Source organism: Sparus aurata, chromosome 20, assembly GCF_900880675.1.
Source record: "Sparus aurata chromosome 20, fSpaAur1.1, whole genome shotgun sequence".
Lineage (NCBI taxonomy): Eukaryota > Metazoa > Chordata > Actinopteri > Spariformes > Sparidae > Sparus > Sparus aurata.
Genome location: NC_044206.1, coordinates 20,919,210 through 20,945,066, shown reverse-complemented (window position 1 = coordinate 20,945,066; position 25,857 = coordinate 20,919,210). Strand labels below are relative to the sequence as shown.

The 25,857-nt window shown below is 42.0% G+C and overlaps 1 protein-coding gene across 2 annotated transcripts in view; it reads right to left on the bottom strand.

The window, feature by feature from the left end:
- Positions 1 to 3,701: 3,701 nt before the first annotated feature.
- Positions 3,702 to 25,857, bottom strand: part of map2k6 (mitogen-activated protein kinase kinase 6) — a 36,746-nt gene continuing 14,590 nt past the window's right edge. Inside the window, exons 1-12 of one of the 2 annotated variants that reach the window (XM_030400516.1) lie at positions 25,437 to 25,827; positions 23,741 to 23,804; positions 22,959 to 23,007; positions 22,146 to 22,259; positions 21,219 to 21,338; positions 20,357 to 20,473; positions 20,163 to 20,214; positions 18,189 to 18,316; positions 16,659 to 16,736; positions 14,734 to 14,873; positions 12,109 to 12,154; positions 3,702 to 11,519 (exon numbers count right to left, since the gene is read on the bottom strand). In XM_030400516.1, the coding sequence (XP_030256376.1) occupies positions 11,442 to 11,519; positions 12,109 to 12,154; positions 14,734 to 14,873; positions 16,659 to 16,736; positions 18,189 to 18,316; positions 20,163 to 20,214; positions 20,357 to 20,473; positions 21,219 to 21,338; positions 22,146 to 22,259; positions 22,959 to 23,007; positions 23,741 to 23,804; positions 25,437 to 25,446 (996 nt within the window). In that variant the 5' untranslated portion in view covers positions 25,447 to 25,827 and the 3' untranslated portion in view covers positions 3,702 to 11,441. Of the gene's footprint in view, positions 11,520 to 12,108; positions 12,155 to 14,733; positions 14,874 to 16,658; positions 16,737 to 18,188; positions 18,317 to 20,162; positions 20,215 to 20,356; positions 20,474 to 21,218; positions 21,339 to 22,145; positions 22,260 to 22,958; positions 23,008 to 23,740; positions 23,805 to 25,436; positions 25,828 to 25,857 lie in introns of those variants that run through there. The other variant, XM_030400515.1, reaches the window with a different exon arrangement.

The following is a 25,857-nucleotide window of genomic DNA, read 5'->3' as shown; positions in this document are numbered from 1 at the left end:
TGGACTGAAATTTGACTTAATTAGCCCACATGCTTTTTTTAAACCCTTGAAACATTATAAGAAGTTGCCCTTGTGTCTTGTACCTACCTATATTTGATTCAGTCGTATCTGTAAATGAAATGACAGACTGGATCTTTAATATGCAATTCAGTGTTGTATAACAGTGAGGCGGCGAACAAAGCCTGGCCCTGCTCACAGTCAGGTAAAGTGCTGCATCTCAAGAGAAAGAGGAAACTCAGATGACGTTGGAGCTCGAAGGAGAAACACATTGTCGGAACATAAAAAAAAAGCAAGGTAAAAATAAACAGAGCGGCATTCCTGTGACACTGGATAGCAGCGGGCATTTGGAAGAGGCTGGCATCTCCAGGACCCTGACCCTAACCCCGGCCTGCAGAGGTGGACAGAGTTCAGGTGGTGTGAAGCGGACTGACTGACAGTCCTCGTAAATAATATACATAAATGTGTCACACCGGGGGGGGTTTTTACTCCACTTTCTATGAATGCAGGACGGGGGTTTTCCAAACTGTGGGATGAACTTTGGTCCCTGAGGGCTAAGCGATGGTCGTGAAGGGGAAGGAAGAGGCTGTGTGGAGCAGCGCGGGACTAAAAATATCTTTAAAGTCTGAGTCTAAGAATTGACTTGAGGAGGGAGGAGGGATGTGCGTCAAAACACACTGTATATCAGAGCAGGTGGCGTGTGAGAAACCAGCAGTAACAGGTAGTCTGCTCTGTCGCGTCCCTCCTCGCGCGCTCGGCCAATCGTCCCTCAGAACACTGTTTAGGTTCTCTGGGGTTTGTTTGGCTTGTGGGAGCCCCTCGCGCTCTCATCTTGCTTTTGTTTGCCTGGCTGTGCAGGAGATTCTGTGTTTTTATTTTGTTTTTTTTTTCTGCACGCTATATCCTCGTACTGTACCGGCGCGGAAGTTCAGCGGGTCCAGTTCCCAACCGCAGCGCTGCGAAGCTGCCGCGCTACGTGATGTTTGTCTGGCCACACAAAGACACAAAGACAATGAACCCAGCGACTCATTTGGTGGATCCAAACACACCTCTGTGTTTTAGGTCACAAATGTGGTTGAAATGTTTTTGTTCTTTTTATTTTATGTCTGGGAACAAAAGTGTTGTTTTGAAAGAATGTTGACATCTTTCAGGGACCTGTTCACACTCTGCTTTTATCTTTGTTATCTCGATGTCTTCGAACTGCAAATCAACAACTCAGTGCAGACACAGAAAGAAAGAACGAAAGAATGAAAGAAGAAAGATTGAGAGAAAGAAAGAACGAAAGAGCGATAAAAGAAAGATTGAGAGGGAAAGAAAGACAAAGCAAAAAAGACAGACAGAGAGAGAAAGAAAGAAAGAAAGAAAGACAAAAAGACAGATAGAGATAAAGAAAGATAAAAAAAACAATAGATAGATAGATCAATAGAAAAACAAAAACAAAGATAGACAGAGAGAAAGAATGAGAGCTCGAGCTAAAGACGGAATGAGAGAAAGTAAGAGAGAAAGAAGTAAAATTGAAAGAAAAACAGAAAGAAAGAAAGAAAGAGAAAAAAGAAACATAGAAAAAAGAAAGAAAGAGCGAAAAAAGAAAGATTAAGAAAGAAAGAAAGAAAGAGCAAAAAGAAAGACAGAGAGAGAAAGAACGAACGAAAGACAAAGAAAGAGAAAAAACAATAGACAGATAGCTAGGTAGATAGATAGATCAATTGAAAAACAAAAAGAAAGAAAGAAAGAAAGAATAAGAGAAAGAAAGAGAAAAAGAAAGACAGACAGAAAGACATTTTGTAACTTTTTCACAATAAAATAAAACATGGCTTTTTAAATGTTAAGTTAAGAATGAAAGAGAAAAGAAAATGTAGCTTCTAAATATAAAATTCTTTATAGCCACATGAGGCGGATGTCTATCGATCACTGAATTATCTCAGTGACTCTCTGATGATGGATAGACTTTAAATCTTGTTCAAATCTTCAAAGGACGTCTTTGAAATGTTAAATTAAATCACATATCACATCATACATCTCTCTCTAACTGGCTGGCGACCACCTCAGACGACCGTAACTTGTTTTATTTAATTGAGCAAGATTGATACAAAGTTGTTGCTTCCATGAGCCCATTCTGTTAAAGTCATACTTAAAAATAAGTATAAAAAACAATAATGGAAACACTGATGAATTCCTCTTCGACACTGGTTATACAGCTATCTGTCACTTCAGAAGGCATTTTTTCCAGGTGTGCTGAGGTGAGAAAGAAAGAAAGAATGAGAGAAAGAAAGCAAAAAAAGAAAGGAGGAAGAAAGAAAGAAAAGAAAGAAAGAAAAAAGGAAGATAGAGAGAAAGTAAGACAAAAAGAAAGATAGAGAGAAAGAAAGAAAGACAGCTAGAGATAAAGACAAAAAGATGAAAAAAAGAAAGAAAGAAAGGGAAAAAAGTAAAAAGAAAGAAGAAAGATAGAGAGAAAGTAAGACAAAAAGAAAGATGGAAAGAAAGAAAGAGAAAAAGAAAGAAAGACAGAAGAAAGAAAGAAAGAAATGTTGTAACTCTTTCATAATAAAATAAAACATGGCTTTTTAAATGTTAAGTTAAGAATAGAGAATTCTTTATAGGCCACATGAGGCGGATGTCTATCGATCACTGAATTATCTCAGCGACTCTCTGATGATGGATAGACCTTAAATCTTGTTCAAATCTTCAAAGGATGTCTTTGAAATGTTAAATTAAATCACATAGTTATACATCTCTCTCTCGCTGGCGACCACCTTAAACGACTGTAACCTGTTTGATTTAATTGAGCAAGATTGATCCAAAGTTGTTGCTTCCATGAGCCCATGCTAATAATGTCATGCTTGAAAATATGTATTAAAAAAATGATGAATTCCCCTTCGCCACATGCTCATACAACTGTGTCACTTCAGACGGCAATTTTTCAAGGTGTGCTGAGGTGAGAAAGAAAGAAAGAAAGAAAGGGAAAAAGTAAAAAGGAGGAAGACAGAAAGAAAGAAAGAAGAAAGAAAGAAAGAAAGACAAAAAGTTAGACAAAAAGAAAGGAGAAAGAAAGAGAAAAAAGAAAGAAAGAATGTAACTCTTTCACAATAAAATAAAACATGGCTTTGTAATGTTAAGAATGAAAGGGAAAAGAAAATGTAGCTTCTAAATATAAAATTCTTTATAGCCACACGAGGCGGATGTCTATCGATCACTGAATTATCTCAGATGATAGATGGACTTTATATCTTGTTCAAATCTTCAAAGGATGTCTTTGAAATATTAAATTAAATCAGTTATAAATCCCCCTTCACTGGCTGGCGACCACCTCAGATGACTGTAACTTGTTTTATTTAACTGAGCAAGATAGATCCAAAGTTGTTGCTTCCATGAGCCCATTCTAATAATGTCATGCTTAAAAATATGTATAAAAAACATTGATGGAAACATTGATGAATTCCCCTTCGCCACACGCTTATACAACTATCTGTCACTTCAAATGGCAATTTTTCCAGGTGTGCTGAGGTGAGAAAGAAGGAGGGGTTTTCACTTTTTGCCAAAATCCACTTCTTTAGTCCTTTGATTTACTTTATCTTTAGATGCGGCTGGAAGTATGTAGTCCCTTGTTTCTATAAAAGCATTGTGAACTCTTCAGTCTTTTTTAATCTTTGTCCACCCAAACTTTAAAAGAAACAGCTGGAACAGAGCAGACACTGAGCATATTGTGTAAAAATACCTCTTTTTTATTGAATTTCCATCGTTACAATTGCACATAATCAGTTTGAGCAATCTAAAATATTCATAGAAATTCATTGAGCTCTAAATGAACAGTCATCAGTCTTTAGCAGAGGCTTTAGAGATGTGTAAATATACTGAGAACTTCACTTCCCGTGTGGGGGGAGGGGGGGGGACGAGGCGCTGAAGCCGCGGTGACCCTCCCCGACCCCCGAAAACCCACCCGACAGCAACCGAACACCCTCGTCCACGTACAGTAGCATCTCTGGATATTCCGATAAAAATCAACCCCCGCCCCGAATAAAAGAACACAACACCGCAACATCAGAAGTCACATACAGCTGTGTGTACCAGCAGTTTTACCACCTGCGACAGAGAGACAGAAAAAAAGCTCCACAGTTCACAAGTCGGGGTCGCCGTCGACGACCTCGAGAACGCTTGAAGTGAGGAAAGTGTTGTGCAATAGATGGGGGAGGGGGGGAGCATTCAAGAAAAAAACCTCATCACGGCTCACACACACACACGAAAACAACAGATTTACACTCGATATAATCTGGCGGGAACACAAATCTGTAAAGGGCCGGAAGCGTTTTTTTTTCAACACCATATCATTGATTCCCCCGCTGACACATTTTGAGGATGAGGAGGAAGGTGAGCTGAACTTCCTCTGATTCTCTCTCAAGCCTAAAATCCGTATCTGACCTTCAGACACTTGTAAGGGAAAAAAAAAAAAAGAGCAGCGGCTTGTTCCAGTAACAGCCGCTTACCTACTGGATGTCACGGATGCATCATCCAGAAATATGTGCCTGTCGTCGGGTGCTCAGATAAACTCAGAGGTTAAGAGGGGGGAATCGCGATGGGATGTGACAATAAACGGCCCCCGCGAAGGACAGTTTCCACTCGGACGTCCTGCCCCCCGTTCACCCCTCAGCGACAGGAGGGTTTACTCAGCAGGTGAGCACGAGCCGCAAAAATAGACCCGCGGACGGGAATTCCCACGTATGCGGGCGAGACGTGTGTGAGCCCTCACATGGAAAAACACAAAGCCCGAAGTGTGAAGAGGCTGAATCAACAGAAGGAAAGCTTTTTTTTCTGGATGCAGGTTTTACGGGAGCAGGAGGAGGGTGGTGACTGTTTTTATCTGTGTGACTCGCTTCATTATCTCCACAGAGAGGAGCAGCGGGGTAAAGATAGCACTGCCCTCTGGTTGAACGTAGACACACGCGCGCACACGCGCACAGAAAAACGCCATGTGATGAGTGATTGGACTCGACTCTTTTCTCATTACAGCCTGTTTAAAAATTGAATATGAGTCAACTGTGAGCAGAAGTGTTGAGCAGGAGAAATTAGCGGCGAGCGAGGAGTCAGGAGGTTCTGAGTGCAGCTCTGGCAAACTGAGCGTCTAATATTTGAGTTGTGCCGAATCAAAGTCGGTATTGTACATTTCGGCGAACCTCGGATATCTTGAAGTTTGACATCCCTTTACGTTTCAATTTTAAAAAGTACAGCACGCAACTTTTTCACAGGCCTGTAAATGAACAGATACAGAGCTCTTGAGCGAACTTTTTAAAATGTACTTTTAAATGGACTTTTAAAACCACATGTTGACATTCGTAGTTGTTTTGGGCAAAACCGGCATGTACATTATGGTTGGGTGAGAAGAAACACTTGATTACCCACCTAAAAGTCCAAGAGTGAAAGTTTAACTCACAACAAATGTCAATATCGGTCATAATATGTTCATTTTAGTAATGCACTTTTAAAGTTGCATTTTTAATTTCTTCTTCTGAACGCTATGCTCGTGGTCCAGTCAGGCAGTCAGGTCTAGGAACAAAAAAACACCCGCTTAGGGTCAAGACAAGAAATATTTTGAGTTAAAATATCCACTTTCTTCATGACAAAATGTTGCTAAAATGACCCGCTTTGTCGGTTAAAACAGGAAGTAAAGAAACGCAAGCCTCTTCAGAAAAACAATATAAAACGATCGACTATTAAAGACATGTCTTGTCAGGCAGCGACCTCTAGTGGCTCGAGTGATTATTACAGTAGCAAAGGAGGAAGTGAGTAGACGTAGTATAAATAGTAAGAAGTCGTCATTGGGAGGAGGCTGGAATGTACAACACAACATTTCATTCCGGCAAAGTTACTATGTGACCAAATAGCACTGCGAAGTATTTTAGCAAATTGTTTCCCCCCTTTCTAAATATATTTAAGGATACTGTAAGTTCTCAAATAACAGCCAGAACGTTGCCTCGCGTTTCAGTACAACAACCCTCCTTACTTCTTACTTGAATACAATGCAATTAGGTAAAAAATTATGATAATTAACTTAATGATTTTATCATTTTATCCTAGCTGCATTTTATCCCATCTCAAAATTAAAAAGATTAAATTAGATTAAATAAAAAAGAGAAAATGTTTTTCCCAAAATGTTGTACGTCATATTTTTGTTTAGTGTTATAAAATCTCACTGGAGCAGAGAAAACTTTCCAGACTCTCTATCTGTGAGAAGCTCCTGGTTCTTTTTTTTTTTTTTACACATGGCCTTGTAGGACAAATAACTTATGTATTTAAATTAATCCGTTTGCCAGAGTACAAGCGACACTAAAATCTTGTTCATCACCAAACGTGGTTGAAATCAGAACATATTTTAGGATGAAAGTGTGACACAGCTTCAGTTCATTTCATGCGGATTGTTTCAACTTTGCTGCACTCTCAGGTTAAAGGAACTCTGTCGAGTTTTTGTCCACTAGTGGGCAATATTTCACATTAGTAGCAGACAGCAGCGACAACAAAGCGTCTTTAAAACAAAATAAAAGTCTCTTTGTGTGAAGAAAACACTGATACCATCTGAAAATTTACAGTTTTGTGATTTCATTTTAAAAAACTCAGAACCTCGTGACTCCAGCAACCACATCCGGACTGCAACTTTTCATGGTCAGAACTGTGGCTTTTTCTTATCACAGTAACACAACGTGACGATGTGATATGGCTCCTCGGTACAGTGCAAAACATCACAGCAACATGCAGTGTCAGTGTGTCCCCGGGGAGGACGTGAAGGACAAAAACAGTGTTTAAGCAATCGTTCACAGAGACGGAGACAAAGTGTTTCAATGTAAATGTTCACAACAGAAATGCATCGTCAGGCACTTAAAGACCTACAAACACTACACACACCTACGCTGCTGCCACGACACCGTGAAGCAGGAAAACAGAAGGGAGCGTCTTTTTATTTTCAACAGGTCGGCAGCAAACACACCGTCGCCCTCCTCCTCTAACGCTTGTCTACCTCAGCTCTTTGGTCATTTTTGTGAAAATTCTAGATTAACCGACGAACACAGAGGACTCGTCCTGACATCCTCAGGGTGTTTTCCAGAGAACCTGTGACAGTCCAATGAGGAAAAGCGTGACTTGAATTTAACTAATTTCATCATGCAATAAAACACTGACTGCAATTAAAGTTCCTCAAGTGTATATTTCCATCCCGGGCACAAGACGTACAAATTAGGGGGCTCTTTGTCATCATTACGGCGGCTGTCAGCGAGTTCCGTCTCAAAAGGAAGAGTTGCACAAAAATGGCAAAACGCAATCGTGTCTACCGTGTGTCACGCAGCAGAGTCAGCTGTGGTGAAATGTTCTGCAACCGTGACGGGAGCTTCGTAATGGAGGAGGGAGGAGGGAGACAGTTTAGTGCGGCTGGTGAAGAGGAAGCTTTATGAGCCGCACTCGCGGAGGAGTCACCTGGAGGATAGTGAGCTAAAGGCCGTGGGAGCTGAGCCCAGCCGGGGGAGCAGATCACGGTGTGAAGGGTGAAAGGAAAAGGTTGGCAGCCTGCTACAAAACAGGAAACTGCGTGGGGAAGGCGTTCAAATGACAGAGCAGACGGTACAGACAGGACTGAGCACAGGAATTTGGATTTGAATCATGGAATATTGTTGCTTTAATAAAACAAATGTTAACGCATTGCAGGGAAAAACCTAGTGTGGTCAGTTAAAGGCTCAATCTGCGATTGTGTTACGACTATAGTTACTGTGTGTTTAAGGACATTTCACAAGGTGATAATATGTCAACGGCGTGTTTGCAGCTCGTTCTGCTGACCCCAAGTGGCCAAAAAATAAAATGAGGTGTCCTTAATTCCTATAAACTCCGCTAAACTTATTTATTTCGAACCTTTTATTATGAAGCAGCAAAATCAGGGAAATGTTGGGTTTTCACCGGCAGTGACAGCTGAGAGCGAGCACGATGAAACACTCCAAAAAAAGCCAATATCTGAGAGTACGAACTGAGAGTCTGGAGAGACACTCAACCTCAAACCACAGGCCGAGAGATGAACACCCACAGACTTTTAAGAAACTCTCTCTCAGGTTTTGAGTTGAGTCAACCCATTCTTGAGAAGGTCCATCTTGGGTGTCGCTCGGTGCAACTCAGCGCAGTAAAACTGGTAACGGAAACGTAAATGGGCGTCGTGGTTGGACTCTGATTTTACATGCGTGCGTGAATGTCATTTTTCTTAGCGTTGGAGTTAGTCAAAGTTCAGTGCAGTGCCGGCATCCGTGGGCTTCAAAAAAGTCATTTCGGGTCCTCCAAGTCTGCTTCCCGTCACAGATTGAGCCTTTAAACAGCAATCAGACGACTCCAGCGGAGCCACAGCCACCAAAAAAAATGGACTGAGGACAGAAACAGACGCCGAGAAACATCAAGCGATAATCCAGCAACAAAACATTTATAGGCAACAAAATGATGTAAATGTTCTCCTGCCACCCTGCCACAAACCGTATTCAAGTTTCCATTTAGTCATTAGAGTAGTACTTGCATAACAACTGAAGGTGTCGGCGGCTCGAAAAAAAAAAAAAAACCACCGCGAGAAAAAAAACAACCAAAAAAAACAACAACAAAAGAGCCAAGAACCAAGGCAACGACAGATGAGTACAAAACGCGTGGGAGCAGAATAAATACTGGCGACGTGGAGCTCCGTCTACGACAACACAAACGGGAAGTGGACGCCATGCGGGGGTGTGTGGGGGGGGAGGGGGAGCTGACGGAGGGGCAGAGGTCTCTGCATCATCCTCAGGACAACACATTATTCTCCTTTTTATCTACTGAGAGGCACATAGAAGGCGAGTTACAGTTCAGAAGCGCTGTTACGTGTTTGAGCCAAGGAGAAGAAGAAGACGACGGGAACACACACACACACACACACACACACACACACACTCACACATTCACACACACATATCGTCTCTGATGGATCGGTCAAGTCTTCAGAGGGAGATCAGCAGTCGTAATAAATAAGAGGAACTGCAGTAAATATGTCCGGGGAGAAAACAAAGCGAAACAAACAAACCTGGATCTAAATAATAATAATAACAACAATAATTAATATAATATTAATATCAATAATAATAATAGTCATAATATCCAGTTCTTCTCATGTGGAACATGGAGTGGAGAGGGTTGTGATTGGCTCAGTACACACAACAAGGAGAATATGGGCAATCTTCTCCCACGACTGACCACAACGTCGACACACACACCTCACTTTAAAGTGTGTGCGTGTGCGTGTGTGTGTGCGCGTCAGGTAGGGCTGCGGGATTCATCGGAATTCAACCTCAACTTCACCTCGTTAACCACCTCTGTGCAGTCTCATTACAGTCGTGAGCTGGCATCAAACCTTGCGCTTCTAGTGTGTCATGAAGTCGTGTCGAGACCGCGTTACAACTCATGCAACGCGTGACCGACTTTTTTTTTATAAATAAATCGGAACTGATCTCTGAGAGACGGATCAGTGGAGGCGTCGCCGGCTTCCAACCTTCTCGCTTCACTTATATTTCTGCCGCCAAATGTGTGGCCGTCAGACGTCGCTTGTTTCAGCTGTACTCTCGCCTAACGGGGAACATATTCACACGTTCTGCACTTTGCACAGTGACAAATATAGCCCCGGAAGAACACAATCACTTTTTATTATGATTATTATTGGCAGAATCAAGGTAATTAATGTATATAACCAAAATACAACAAAAAGGTTCCAACGTTACGAGATGACACAAACCCAGAGGAGGCGTTCGCTACGTTTACGTGCCTTAGGATATTTCACTGTTATTCTGAATTTGATGCAGGTTGTTTAAGTTTCAGTTTTTTCACAACAACGGTGGGTTCGCCTGGTTCGGTCCGAATGGGGACGTTTGAGATACGCTGATTGTTGATTGATTCTTTGTATACAGTGCATTCAGAACATGCATCTCAGCTGGGGTTCTTGCAGTTTGCACCACACGGCCTCTTGCCCGCTTAACCGAGGGTTTGTAGGACTAGGACAGAGACGCATGACCCAAAGCATGAATATCACAACACTGACCGCTTGTTGAAGGAAGTGGGAGGCCGTAATTCACACGGCTGAACAAATCCGCCACTGGTGGAACACCATTAGGGCAGGTTAATCAGAGTATGCGCTGCTGCATGAAAATGTGAATGATCATTTTCATATCTACGTCATGTAAGCGTAGTCATTCCTGTGATTGCATTAAAGGAAATCATTTCTATTCAAAATGTTGCTTTTTTAACCCCCGTCTGACCGGGCCTCGACACAGTGACAGAAAAGTAAAAGCAAATAAATAACGAGTCGGAACCAATGCATCCAACCGACGCTCTGACAAAAGCACTCGGAAAAACTAGCCTCTCGACTTCAGCGAGGCACGGCTAAACACATAAACTGCATCGGAACTCTAAAAGAAAACCCAGAGAGCTACGAGGGAAAAAAAAAAATCCTGCCTCTGCCCGGCCAGGAGAACATAAATAATCCAAACTTCTTTCAGATCAACTGATGAGACTGCAGAGGACACATTTCATTCATCATCTCAACTCTGAGCGAAAAAAACAACAACATTATTTCATCCAAATATCGTGCAGCCCTACAAACACACACACACACACACACACACACACATCATGCACCAGCTCACACACTTACACACACACACTCACAGGCATGTAGTAGACCTCTGCTGTAATCGAGGGAGAGCAGTTGAAGTGCAGTACCTATGTGTGACCACTAGGAGGGCCTTGCAGGTGAGGCTGCAGGTTCTACGGGTGTTCCTCACCGGCCCGTCTGAGCCCGTTATTCACCCACAGATATATTCTGTACATGCAGTCAATTAATAAACCGATGCAACACTTGCTTTGAGTATACAAACATTTAGATTATACATAGATAGCATTATATCATTCATCTTTTTTTTCTCTCTCTTTTTTTTTTTTTTTTTAATAGAATCTGCACCTCTTTTCACTTTTTCAGCAAAAAAGAAAAAGTTTGACCGCCGCGACGTTTTGACTCCACGCGCGGTCGACTGACTGATGTTTGAGTAGTAGGCGGTGCACGGAGGGCGGGACATGATCGAACCAAAGAGGGAGGGGTGTTTTTTTTTTTGCATACAGACATCTTAAATTACTCCAGATTACATGTTGCCCCCACCCACCCCCCACCCCTCCCCTCCCCTGTCAGGTGATGTCACCTGGATGGCCAGGTGGTGGGTGGTGGTGGGGGGGGGGGGGCGCGGAGGACGGACTCCTCCCTCCAATCCGTCAGCTTCTCCTCTGGGGCCTCCATCGGTCTGACCCTAGAGGGAGGGGTGAGGCAGGTTACGAGGGGGGGCTGCGATTGGTGCTTTTTTTGTTTGTTGGTTTTCTTGTGGATTTTTTTTTCCTTCTCCTCCCTCCGGTGCGAGCGCGGCGACTCAGTCCCCCAGGATGACCTTCACAAAGCTAGCCACGTCGGTTTCTTTGGCCTCGTGGGAGGTGAAGAAGGGATGTTGCTGAGGAGGAGGGAAAAAAAAGTCTGAGTGCAACCAACGAATAAGAGTCGATTAGTTGTTAAGTCTATTAAATGTGTGTGTGCAGGGCTGCAACTGATGATTATTTTCAGTGTCGATTAATCTGTTGATTACTTTCTTGATTAACTGAATATTCATTTGGTCTATAAAATGTCAAAAATGACGTCCTCCAATATCCTTATTTTGTCCACAATCCATGATTACTGTCAGAGACGATACAATATTCACATTTAGGAAGTTGCAATCAGATAAATTTGTCTTTTTGTTCCGTAAAAACAATGACTTTAACTGCTTAATCGATCATCAAAGTAGCTGGAGATAATCTCATTCATTGACTGATTGATTTATCGTTGCAGCTCTCGTGTTGTGACAACTGATTTATGTACTGAAGCCTTGCAGCTACTCATAAATGAAGGCGAGGACGTTCATCTGGATGGAAATGATGGTATCATTGCACCCTCTAGTGTCCGATTAACAGTATTACAGGGTGCAAAACATGCATGTCATCTGTTAGAAAAAGCACAACAATGACATTAAAACAGCAGATTTTTTTAAAAAGAGCAGCACTCACCATGAGTTCTGTGTAATTCGGCCGCTCTTTGGAAACTTTCTTTAAGCTGCGGAGGCAAAAAGCAACAAGAACGACATCAACTCACAGCTGAATGAGACTCATTACTGACACTTTACTGACCCCTTTAGTCTCAAAACACTGCTTCTACTCCAGAGGTCGCTCCACCTGATAATTAGCTCATCGGACTCTGATCTGAGGTCCTGTTTCATTCTCAGGATTACAATCGAACAGCCAAGCATGAGACAATACAGTCAAACATCAGGAATCATTTCTCCACGCGACCAGGTCACTGAATGTCTTAATCTGACAGTATTTCTATCAGAATAGCTTGGTTTTCCGTCATACAAGGGCAGCAGTCACATTATCACATATACACTAAAGGTTTTTTAGCTATAGACTGATCTGTTGGTCTCAGATAGAGGCACTTCAACAGTCCTGATTTACCCTGCTGGGTTCAGGGTTGAAGCTTTCAGTCAGCATTTAAGAGCCCCGTCACAGCAACTGACGCAGCAGTTATGTTGTTTTGGGAACAGGGATATGTGTGTTTTTGGGAGTCACAGGCAACAGATGTGTTGGATGATGGAGGATGACCATTATCAAAACTGTGCAATCAACAAATCACCTGCTACTCCACGTTAATTCCTCTATGTTTATTTGTAAAAAAACAACAACAAAAAAGGGTCACGGTGAACAGAAACCCAACTAGAACTGAAATACAACAACATAAGATTTCTTTTTCCCTGAGAAAACACCCTGGATGGAGTGGAGCGGAGTTAGCTTCACATTGAGCAGTTATGCATCAAAGTCATACAGATCAACCGGGTCACCGCTCTACAACAGAATCAGGGGAGAGGGGAATTTAATGCATAACCCACAACAACGTCAGCCATGCTGATGGGACATAAAACCTGCACACAAGATAAGTAACTGCATTTGTAAGTCGGTGGCGAAACAAAAAAACAACTCCAGTCAATGAAACCTGATGAAACACTGGCCCCATTTTTCAATTTAAAGAGGTCATATTATGCTTATTATCAGGTTCATACTTTTATTTTGGAGTCCTTGTAGAATACGTTTACATCCTTTAATTTTCCAAAAACACATGATTTTCCTGATGTGCTGCCTTGCAGCAGAATCTCTTTTCACACTGTGTCTTTAACGCTCGGTTTTAGCTACAGAGTGAAACATCTCACCTCTGTTCAATCTTTGGTGAGATGCACATTACTCAAAAGGCAGGATGCAGCCAATCAGAGGCAGAGTAGGGCGGGTCATGCCGAGCAAGGTAGCGTGATCTAAAATAAGGCTGCTAAAGCAGTAGCAAATGTATGTCTGCTGACTGACTGGAGTGCATACATCTTATACTAAATATATTTAAAAATATATATATATACATATTATATCCTGCCTGTTACATAGCGATGCACATAAGCTACAGAAGTAAAGGCTCGACTCCAAACCAGGTGTTTCAGGCAGTGCAGGAGCAGTATTTCTGGCTTGGACTTTGGGATTTTTTCACTTCACAGACCTTTTATATGCACAAACATGGAAAGGCAAAAACCCCAAAAGCATGAAATGACCTCTTTAAGTGTCTCAGGAATCCAGAAAAAATCCAAATGGGATTTATAACATCTTACATAACAGCTGATAACTGCCAAAAACCCCAGTAGAAGGAAGACTCCTGTAATGTTACAACAATAAAAGTTAAGCGAGGTAGCTAACAACTAGCCACACAAACGCATGGATCACTGGAGCAAACGGAGAACGAGCAAAACAAAAGTTTTATCCTCTTAATCCTTCATCACACATATAGAAACATATAAATCAGATAAATGCTAGATTTACATGTTGCACCTTCTCTCTGCTCGTATACGATGGTGTAGGTGAAGCTGTAGTGTGATATAAGCTGCCATTATGAGAGGAGTGAGGACTCTGTTAGCGTCCACAGACTGCTTCCTGATGTAGTTCCACTTAGCAAAGAGGAATAAAGATGCATCTTGGTGAGACGGACACATTTCCGTCAGTTTTCCATCCATCTCCAATGCTTCTTGGCTTTTACACACTCAGCTTTTATGATATCAGACAGCTATCTGATCCACTGCAGGATGCATTAAATGGTGAAGTGCAGCTGGGGTCACACACTGTGAGCTGAGCTGAAGGACTGAACAAGACCTTGTTAGCACTGTTTAAAGACCAAGAGATGAGGGTGAAAGCTGGTAAAAAAATGTTTTTAAAAAAGCTTGTGAGTGCCCTTGAGTAAAGTTGCGAGGGCTCAAATATAAAGGTTTTTGGAATTAATTGATTTCCTCATACTTCCTGTCACAACAGCCACTTGGCCTCACAACAACAACAGCGACAACAAAAGAATTTCATAATGAACTCAATCTGATCAGCAGGGAAGTTAACCGAAGCCCACCCAGCTGGGATCAACACACATTTCTGTCTGGTTCACTGAGGCTTTGTTGAAGGGGGGCACCACGACTCTGCTGGCGTCTCGCCTGAGCAGATCAGCCTTCAGTGGCTCATCGTGCGAAAGAGAAAGAAAAACACAATGAGAGAAGTGCAAGCTAAATGCTTTTTTGTCTGCGAAAGCTGGGACAAAGCGAGAGAGGGGAATGAAAGACGCACCACAGAGAGGTGAAGTCCACGAACTCCGGGGAGAACTGGTCGGCGGGAAGCTGGGGCGAAGGTTCTTCCACCACCTGCTTCAGCTGCTGGAAGGGCGTGCCCCACGAGTCGTACGGGAAGCGCAGGATGGCGAGCTCGATCTGAGGCGCGGGGAGAGAGAAAAAAAAAGAGGTCACTGGAACAGGAAGAGGACATCAGCTGTACGGGCAGAGAAGTCTCTGGTTGGCCATCACATCACCTGCAGTCACCGTATCTACGCTCTGGATTCAGTTTCTACACCCGAACAAGTGGAATGAAGAATCGAGAGTCGCAAAACACCTGAGAGACTTTCATTTTCATTTCAGCCTGTTGATCATCACCAGAGTATTCATCCTCAGATTTTAAGGTACTAACACTTTACTGGAGTATTACCCTTGTATGCATCTTTATCCTTCTGTTTCACTACATTTGCAGATGTATGAATACTTATTTATGATATCCAGTATTTAAAGCGACTGACCTGCCTAATTGTGGAAATCATGAAAAAAGAATTAAACATGTTTTTTTTCTAGAGCTGACGATGGAGGCAGTTAAGTAGTGAGCCATCTCACTTCCTTCTCTTCTCCATTAAGGGCTCTCGAGCCAGAGAGAACGGAAAAGAGCTGCAGTGCACGAGAACATTTCAACTGTCCTGGAAACATCTTTGATATGCATACTAAAGTTTTTTCTCTGCATCGACGATACATTGTGGCCTCACTCTGATTCATTTATTTAATTAAAGTTAAAACATGACAGTTAACTTTAGTCTTTTTTGTTATTAAATAGCAGCTGATAAATCATTTGTAAGAGGGTAAAGTGGAAATTGACTTTGGGCGAGACGATTTCTGGCTAAAATCTTGGAGCTTGCTTTTTTTTTTTTACATTTTAAGACAAGTCTCCATCAACTTTAGTTGTTTAGAAGAATGCTGCAATGCTGTTTTGCTGTGAAGCTCCAGGTATGTTTTATGGACTATGAAACTTCTCTCAATTGTCCATCAGCATGTTGGTGAGGAGATAATGACACTGGTGACATTTCATTTTGTGGCGAAATGTTCTTTTAATATTTTTGTGGATCGCCTCGACAGCCATCTTTAAAATATGATCAAAACATACTGTGATATTTCATTTTTTCCACATCGCCCAGAACTTGTTAGGATACGTTTACATTTATGAAACACCAAATCAGGACACTCTGAAGTCCGGATCATGAAGAGAACGAGTCCAGATCTGAACCCACTCTGTCAACATCTTCCTTCAGATCAACATGTTTTTAAGACCAACTGATTTAAAGCAAAATCCTCACTGTGCAGTTATTCATTGCCCAATTGGCTTCTGAAGTGCAGCTCTCGAGGAGCAAAAGACTCCAAAAATCACCCGGAGTGTGTTTTATCCGGCACGCTGATTGCTCGCTGCGCCTCGTCCAGTTCTGAAGACGTCTTGGAGTTAAAACATAATGAGGGAAAAGAAAAAAAAACTCCCTCATCACTCAGAAGTCATTATGAAATTCTGAACAGTTTTTTCCAACTCCGTCATTTAGAAAACCTCCCTCTTCTCCCCATCAAACACTTTTTGCCCTCTCATTACCATTCAAATGACACTTGTGCCGGGACATTTTCTGCTTGCCTGCAGAAAGCCCGGAGCCAAAAGGACGAGCCTGGTTCAGATGAAGGGAAATTACCAGAGATGGCTGAATCCTTGAGGCCTAAATATTCTCCGGTCTGAGTTGGAAATGTGCAAATGAGGAAGCTCTGAATATTTAACAACTCATAATAAAACGTCTAGACACTGCTTCGTCTAGAACGCCGCGTTTCTTTTTTCATCATGGATCATTTTGACCCTTGAGATACATGTTGCTTTCCTGCAGCCGTGAAGACTTTGAGATGAAGATTAAAAAATTGCTGATTTACCATCGTGATTCCTAAACTCCAGATGTCCGACTTGACGTTGTAGCCCTTCTGGTTCGTCTCGGGGTTGATCCTCTCCGGCTGTGGGACACAAGGACAGGCGACGTCACTCATGGCGACGGTTGTCAAGGACAACCTGCACGCTTACCTGTCATCCTAAACTTCTTGTACACACACACACTGAGCGCGATGTTCCCTGGGCCGCTAACCTGGCCCTAAAACCCACTCAGCCAATCAGCAGCCGGGCAGGCGCAGTTAAAATATAAGCGGCTTCATTAGACGTGTGGATGATAATGAGAGATGGAGAGGTGAACCTATTCGCCTGCCAGGCCTCAGTCATAACGAGGGTTTTAATGCAAAGTTGTTTGACTAAAATTGAGATTTCTTAATTTGATCTTGGAGATTTTCTCTCACTTTCTGTTCTGCAATATTATAATATCTGCTCTATTCCTCAGAGCACATAAATAAAATAAAAATAATCACTGATAAAATCAAAAAACTGAAATTAAACTACATCTTTCATTCCTCTGAGGATAAAGGATCATTTGTGTAGCAGCATTAGCATTTATTCTGAGTCATTTTTGCGTCCACCTGACGGATGCAAGTCCAATATTCACTTTCTTTTAGCTCCGTTTTTGGTCTCCACCAGGCTCTTCAGCTACTTAACACTCCACTATGTTCACCAGCTAGTTGAATTCGACTTGTGTCTTAATCACATCTGAAAGAGAGTGTCTGCACTGTTAAAGGATGCAAATGTACACGCAAGAATGACTACGATACAATATGCCATCCCGCTTGTCAACAGTTGACGGCCATGGTGCATGAACAAACGTAGCAATGTGCCAAAAAACATCAGGAGGAAGCAAACCGCGATCTAGGAAACAGATATAAACAATGAGCAATGTAAATAATTCACAACATTGACGCTGCAAATGTTTTATGAGGAAGGAGCGGGATGTCAGGACACATTTTACGAGTACATCTCAATATAAACATTACTTTGTTTTCAAAAACTCCAAAGGGCACCTTTAATGCTAACAACAGCACGCCAGCATGCTCACAATGTCAATGCCAACGGGCTGATTGTTAAGCAAGTATAAATATAACAGCTCAACTTTTTTATACACAACATTTGGGAGGCATGAATGGCAACACATCTAATTATTGTCGAGATGACGAGACATTTTAGTCGTTAGCTTTCTAGCTTATATCTCCTTACTAGACTAGCATGGACACACGTCGTACCTTAGCTTGTTGACTGAGCTACAAAACAAACATGCACCAGGAGAACAAGCTGCACTGCTCATGTCTTCTCATTAGCCATAACACCTTATTAGTCAATCTAGATGCTACATTAATAGTTTCGTCTTTCGGCAAGACCACTGCCAATAAATGTTCTCTGTCCTTGGCCGGTAAACTGCAGTTAACTTGTAACTTTAGTTGGACTTTTGAAATGAAACTTCTGGTTTGTCGGTTGTAAATCAGTTCAATTACAGCACACGGATTCACACAGTTTGGCCTCTTCCCGCTTACCGCCATGTAGGGTTTGCAGCCGGCGTCCATGGTCTTAGCCACGGAGTCGACCAGGTAGCCGCTGATGCCAAAGTCGCACATCTTCACCTGGCCCTGAGTGTTGATCAGCACGTTGGAGGGCTTCACATCTACGACGACAGAGAGGGAGAAGAGTTTTAGTCTGTGCACCGACACGTGACTGTTTCCTCAGTGACTGTCTTTAACGGCCACATTCACACTCAGGGAGCAGCTCTGTGGTCGCTTGGTTAACGCACTTGGTGACTTTATTTTTGTGACTTGTAATCTGTCTGAGCGATGACTCAGGGCCTGATGCAACAGAAGCCACACAGTGGTCACAGAGGTTTGACACAGGAAGGGTTAACCCTTTAATGACCGAGCAGTTATTGAAAGGTGAAGCTCGATTTCGGCTGTTTATTCATCACGTATGGCCGATTATGTCAATTATTTATCCATTAGCTTCAGCGAATTACTTAATCTACTCTGCTTGCTTGTTAGGTAGTCTTCAAGCACTCTTTATGGAAATAACACCTAGTGTAGTAAATGTAACTGTTGTAGCTGACTCACTCTGTGGGTGGATTTTTTGAATCACTCCTCTCTAAGTGCCCCCCTCGCAGCTGCAGAAGTACCCCCTGAGGTACAAGTACTCTTAGTTAGGGATCTCTGGTGTAATCCATCAGAGTAAAACCAAAGTTCGTATTAAATGTGAACATTACATTATTGCTACATGATTAGGCAGCAAAGAAAAGGCAACATGGGTCTTATTTTTTATAACGCAATTGTACTCACCAAGCTAACTCAAAGCCAGAGAACATGCAAGAGAAGGTTTCTAACAGGTCAACAGTTTATCGAGATGATGTAAAGTCGCGGTTGCCCCAAAGGATTACATGCAGTCATTGAAGCCGTGTGTCAGCTGAGGTGATGTACAGGACAGATTCCAAAAGTTTTGAAAGGAATAAATCATCAAAATATTGAGACCAAGTTTAAAAGTACTAAAACTCACCATACTAAGAGTATGGGTGACTTTAAAAAGTAATCCTACTAGTACTTTTAGTAGTATGGCTTGCACTGAACACTGATTATATGTATTGTAAATATTGTCAAGAGCTTCTGGAGCTACTCATCTGTTCAGCTCTGTGATGACCTCCAACATGTCATTTCATCCGCTGTTCATAACAAACAGCGGCGCAGCTTTAAATAGAGATTGATTTTAAAAGCGATGACGTCACTTTGATAAAAATAAATGCAGACTTGTTGTTCACTATAATGGATTACATGACTCATGCTCGTATCAAGAGGAACCGACGGCTGCGTGGAAGACGACGTCGAAATTCATGTTACATGGAAGCATGTGTGACTGGAGGGAGGGAGGAATGGATGGAGGAAGGAAGGAAGGAAGGAATACAGGAAAGAAGGAAGGAAGAAATAAATGAAGGAAGCAAGAAAAAAGAAAGAAAGAAAAATAGGAAGGAAGGAAGGAGGGAAGAAGGAAAGAAGGAAAGAAAGAAAGAAAGAACAAACGAACGAACGAATAAACGAAAGAACAAAAGAAAGACAGAGGGAAGGAAGAAAGAAAGAAATAAATAAAGGAAGGAAGGAATACAGGAAAAAAGGAAAGAAGAAATAAATGAAGGAAGCAAGAAAAAAGAAAGAAAGAATGATAGATAGGAAGAAAGAACAAAAGAAGGAAGAAATAAATAAATAAATGAAGGAATACAGGAATACAGGAAGAAAGAAAGAAAGAACGAACGAACGAAAGAATAGAAGGAAGAAAGAAAGAAAGATGGAGGGAAGGAAGGAAGAAAAAAAATGGAAGGAAGGAATACAGGAAGATAGAAAGAAAGAAAGAAAGAAAGAAAGAAAGAAAGAAAGAAAGAAAGAAAGAAAGAAAGAAGCAGCTCAGTGCTGTGAGTGTTGCTGCATCACAGAAGTGGATATCGACTCGGGGAGCTCTAATGTTTCCTCTCAGGCTCTTACCTCGGTGTATGACTTGCAGATTGCTGTGCAGATGCTCCAAAGCTTTTACTATCTGTAATAACAAAGCCCATTAATAAGCAAATGAGAGTTACATAACGAGTGTGTGTCATTAAGCTAACATCAGCTGAGTGTTCACAGGAAGTATGTCACTGGGAATGAATATTTCATCGTTCACATCGTGCAGCCAAACCCACAGAGACGGCGATCTTTCCCAGGATGTCCTCGGGGATGCTCATGCCCTTCTCGATCACTTGCTTGTAGAACTTGTCGAGGGAGGTGTCCATCAGCTCCATGCAGATCCAGACGTCGCCCTGGCAACCAGACAGTCAGATTTGGAAAGGGATCAGGGAAAAGGAAAATTACAACAAACAAAAGCAACCAGGACGCGTTCCAGACGGACGGGAAGCGACAGATCCTCCCGAGTTTTTTAGTCACGGCGAGGAAATCCTGAACATGCAGGAAGTTAACTGCATCCGGAAATCTTCAGAGGTGTTTGTTAGAACGCACACACACACACCGGTGTTTTGTGTGTCTGTACATCAGTAATGGACACAGATTTAGATGATAGATATGAAAAAGACATTACAGCAGAGGGACTAAAATAGACACAAAAAATGTTCTATATGCTTCATTTTTACACTTATTTGACTTTCATTCTTCGGTTTTAAGTTTGTGCTACTCGACATAATCTTGTTTTGAGAGCAATACAAAAATTTTAGAGCTGCAACAATAAATCAATTAGCTGGCAACTAATACATTTATCTCCAACAATTTTGATAACTAATTAATCACTTTGAGTAAATTAATTTCAGAAGAAATAAGTGAATAAAATAACAAAACAGCATATCTTTGGGTTGAGGACCAGAAAACACATTTGAGGACGCCATCTTGGACGTTTTTCACTATTTTCTGACATTTTATCGACTGAACAACTATTCGATTAATCAACAGATTAATCCACAGTGAAAAAAACCATTAGCTGCAGCCCTGACTTATTCTACATCTTCCTGATCCTGATACCATCTATAGGTGTGCTGCGTCTCTGTATTGCGTTACCTCTCTGAACAGGGCTCCGTAGAAGGTGACGGTGTAGAAGCAGTCCACCGTCCTCATGGAGATGTCCAGGTCCATGAGCAGCCTCTTCTGCTCCTGAGTGTTCACTGTGGCCCGAATCCTCTGCAAGAGGACGGCAGGAAACATGAATGCATAACGTTCGGAGCGCTTCAAGTGAAGAGTGGCAGAATATGTGCGGCTGTACCGACCGAGTCAACCCCAATATACAATCGCTAGTTTTTCTCATTGTGTTTCCATTTATACATTTTTCAAATTAATTTCATGTTTACCTAAACGACCTGCTTCCTCTGATGAACCGTTTCTCCTCTCTAGCACTGATTCACTCAGCTGTCAGATTTTTAACAATGAATATGAATGCCTGGACTAAAAATACGACATCTCCATCAGTTCACAGATGACATTATGAGTGTCGAGTATATCGATAATGATAAATCATCGCAGGGACGAATGGATATGGTGGCTTTTTTACACAAAGACAGTCATGCCTACATGTTGAATATTTGCCGAATTAAGAAGAAAGCCCAAATAATTAAGAATTTGTCAGAAAGAGAGTTTAAATAAGGTTAAAAAGTTTCTCCTGACTCAACCACTCACAAAACTGAGGGAATTTTAAAGGGAGTCTGGGGACTCGTATTTGTAAAATTTGGCATGTTCACTGTCAAGAAAATGTTTTCTTCTTTCATAAAAACAATGACACTCTGTACAATGAAACAAACAACTTCATGTTTTGCATTTAATGCCGAACTAACAAGAAGGTGTCTACGATTTGTATTTTCTCGTAGCAAAAATTGCCAAGTTTGTCAAGTTTCTCCTCACACGCTAATCCTTAAATCATCCAACTTGTTAAGGAAGTCTGGTGATATTGTGGTAACTGGTTCTTAATGTTGCAGACCCGCCCCCTCCTCTCACCTTCACGGCCATGATCAGGCCACTGGGCACGTGCCTCATCTTGTCCACCACGCCGTACGCCCCTCGGCCGAGCTCGCCGATCTGCTCCAGGTCATCGGCCTTCACCTCGAAGTTCTGCAAACGAGGAGAAGACGTGAGGTGCGTACAGACAAAACAAAAGTGACAAGAATGAATAGAGCTGTGATGATGGGAGACTTAAGGCAGGGAGTAGAGGATTAAAACGGTGAGAACCGGTTGGTTAAGAACACATACAGCTGCACTGCAGCATGTAAAGAAGCTCTGGATTCTGGATCTCTGCACAGATGCAAGACTTCAACTTTTTTTTTTTTTTTTTTTACATCATTACGGAAAAAAAAAAGATTTACTTTGAATTCGGGCCAGCAGAGAAAAAGCAGGCGTCTCTGCCAATGGAAAATTCCACTTATTTGATGAGTTTAAACTAAATATTTTTACTGCCTGTTGGCCAATAAAACACATTCCAGTCTGCCCACAATCAGAAGTGTTCGATTCAGCTGTAATGTTCAGCGGGCCGTTCTTTACAGCTGACAGAGCCTTTATTAAGCTGACCTGCGTGTTAAGAGAGAGAGAGAGAGAGAGAGAGAGAGAGAGAGAGAGAGAGAGAGAGAGAGAGAGAGAGAGAGAGAGAGAGACCTGACTGAACCAAAAATACACCGAGAGGAGGAAACAAAGTAAACACGAGGAGTTACGTAACAGTCCGAGGTAAGATAGAGGAATATATAAAGCATGAATGAGACCGGGAGAAGGTGCACAGATGAAAGTAAACATGTCCCCGATCCAAAGAAGAAAAGTTACCTTCTCTCCGATGGTTACACAAGCCTTTGAGTCCAAATCTCTGGGGGGTCTGAAACACACACACACACACACACACACACACACACACACACACACACACACACGTTTAATTACACACAAACAGGTTGAATTTGATATATGAGGAGGCAATTACGGCGAAACAGAAAGTAAATGTCCTGAGGATAACACCAGGAGCAGAGAAAATTAAAATAAAAATAAACGTAAAATATTTATATTATGAAATAAATAGGAAAAATACACAAAAAAATATAAAAATATTTGTAATGAAAAATATAATAGAATACACGGATCAGATGTATCAGGAAATTTGCAAGATGACGTAATTAATAATAATCATAACACAAATCCAAATAAAAAAATCACTGAAACTGAATTAAACGTAACTGAACCACTGGAGCCTTTATCTCCACAGAAGCTGTAGCAGAGATGAAAGTGAGACACGTCATGTGAAGCTGGCTTGAAACCAGAACGCCTCTGCTGCTGCTGCAGGTTTCTCAATGGAGATGATTCACTTTAAGGCAAACTGAACATTCAGGTTCTCTGCAGCTCAGAACGACTCCAGGCTCTGCTGCAGTCTGAGCTCCATGTTAACGAGATCGAAGAACTAAATGTAGAAATAATTCTTACTACGTTCAAGCTGGGGATGAAAACTGTTCGCTTCGACTGCTCGTCCTGCATGTGCAGCGCTCTGATCTGGTTCTAAATCAACCCGGTCGACAAAGGTAACAGGTGACGTGTTGAAGAGCGATGTTAAAACTTACACTGCGGCGGGAGGAGGCTGCTCAAACGCCTCCTTGGGGAGCTTGAGCACCGGCTTCCTCTTACCTGTAAACACACACAAGACACAGAACATCGTCAGTACAGCATCCACGACGCACGTCAACAAGTATTTTTTTATTATTACACTATCACAAGAGACAGCGGCCATCTACAAACTCAGCCTTCATTCGGATCTCAAATACACGCTTTGCTTTGGACCCAACGTTTAAAAAAGGGGCTGCACGATATTTCATCTTAGCATCTCCACTGCAACGTGCACCTGCACAACAGTCACGCTGCGGTATGTTCAGCATCAAATGGTGTAAATTAACTTCCTCACACGCAGGCTTCTCGTGTTTTTGTGGGCACTCAAGCTGAAAGATTGTGGCGCTTGATACATTTGAACGACGCTGCCGCACACTCGTCTATACGTCCCCTTTGGTGGTTGTAAGCGTGGTGACTTCCTCCTGCCGTGACGTCACATGCACGGTATCTATACAGCATTCAGGTTATCTCTATTGTTTCACATTCGCAGTGTACACAGGAGAAAAAAACCAAACATCACATCATCAGCTTTTCTTTTTCTAACATCGTGCGGTGCAAATTTCAACATCTGTCAAAAAGTGTGTGTGTCAAAGTGTTGATATTCATTATATGTGTTTATAAAATATTCAAAGAGGTTGTATCACTGGCTGTATTACGACACTGATTCATTTCATTCGATCAGTACATATTTGTACTGCGTTGACTACATCGGTTTGATACCTATTGAGCCTCTTCTTCATTTTTCGAGAAAAACCATATGAGGTGCTTTCGGGGAGATTTCTAAATATTAAGTAAATATGGCGAACATGCAAACAATGCAATATTTCAATTTTCCTGGGACTCAATAGAATCTTAGAACATCTGCATCCTCTGTCGGATAATCAGATCAGCTCATCTGCAATATCGAATCCAGCTGATTTGCATATTCACTCAACAATCCAATAATTTCACTATTCTAAGCAACCAAAGCTGCTAAATGGGGAAGTTCTAGTTAATCATTCACTGTTGATAAACAGTTAAATGACACTTATTAAGCAACTGTTTTTTTATAAAGCTGCAAGTGATGTTTATAAAACTTAACAAATGCTCAATAAAGGGTTTTTAAAGCATTTCATTGTTTGTTAAAGGTGAAATAACAATTAACTACATTTTAATTGTGTTCCCCAGAAGCTTTTACGTGACTTAAAAATGTTCTCAAACCTTCAGGCCGACATTTAAAGAATCAGGGCTGCAAACTAACGACTGTTTTCGTTTGCTGACTGAACTGCTGACTGTTTGCTAGATTAGCCGTTTAACTTTCTCAGAGCTCAAGGTGACGACCCTTAATTGCTTATTACGTCCAGCTGACGGGTTTAAAGCTCACATACACCAAGTTAACGACGTTGGAAAACAGAGAAAAACGGGAAATCCGTGAAAAGAGAGTAAATTGCCGCAGATTGACGTCCTCGGCTCTTTATTTAATCCCCTAATGTGACTCATCTGTGTGCGAAAGCATCTGTGCGAACCTCTGCAGCGGTTCAGTCTGAGAGGAGTGAAAAAGCAGAGGAGCGATGAGACTCCGGAGAGGACGGACGCTCTCTCTCTCTCTCTCTCTCTCCCTCCCTCCCTCCCCGGCAACGGCCGAGCATACCACAAGATGAAAGCATACTTAACTTCTTAACATGGCTCAGGAGGAGAGATCAGTTGATCGGACTTCATCCCGGTCAACCTTTCACTCCCCGCTCTCCTCCAGCTACGGCAGAGTTCACTCTGTAAACCTGATCGCATCGACCCTCTACAGCTGAAACTTTTTTTTTTTTAGATGAACTTCAATCAAACATCTTCATCACGTGTCTGCCCTCCGGCACGGCTCGGCGTCAACGCGCTGATGACCGGCGGCTTCTGTCCAGAGCTCCCAGCAGCCATCAGGCTCTTCAAAACTCCCACTGGTGCAAAAATGACTCAAACTTCCTGCAGCCATCCGTCTAAACAAAGACCAACACAACACTTCTCGTGTATCACATCCAGTCTGCAGCTTCTCTCCTACATTTCCTGTTGATATAGCAACTGCAGCAGCGACTGCAGCTCCATCTCG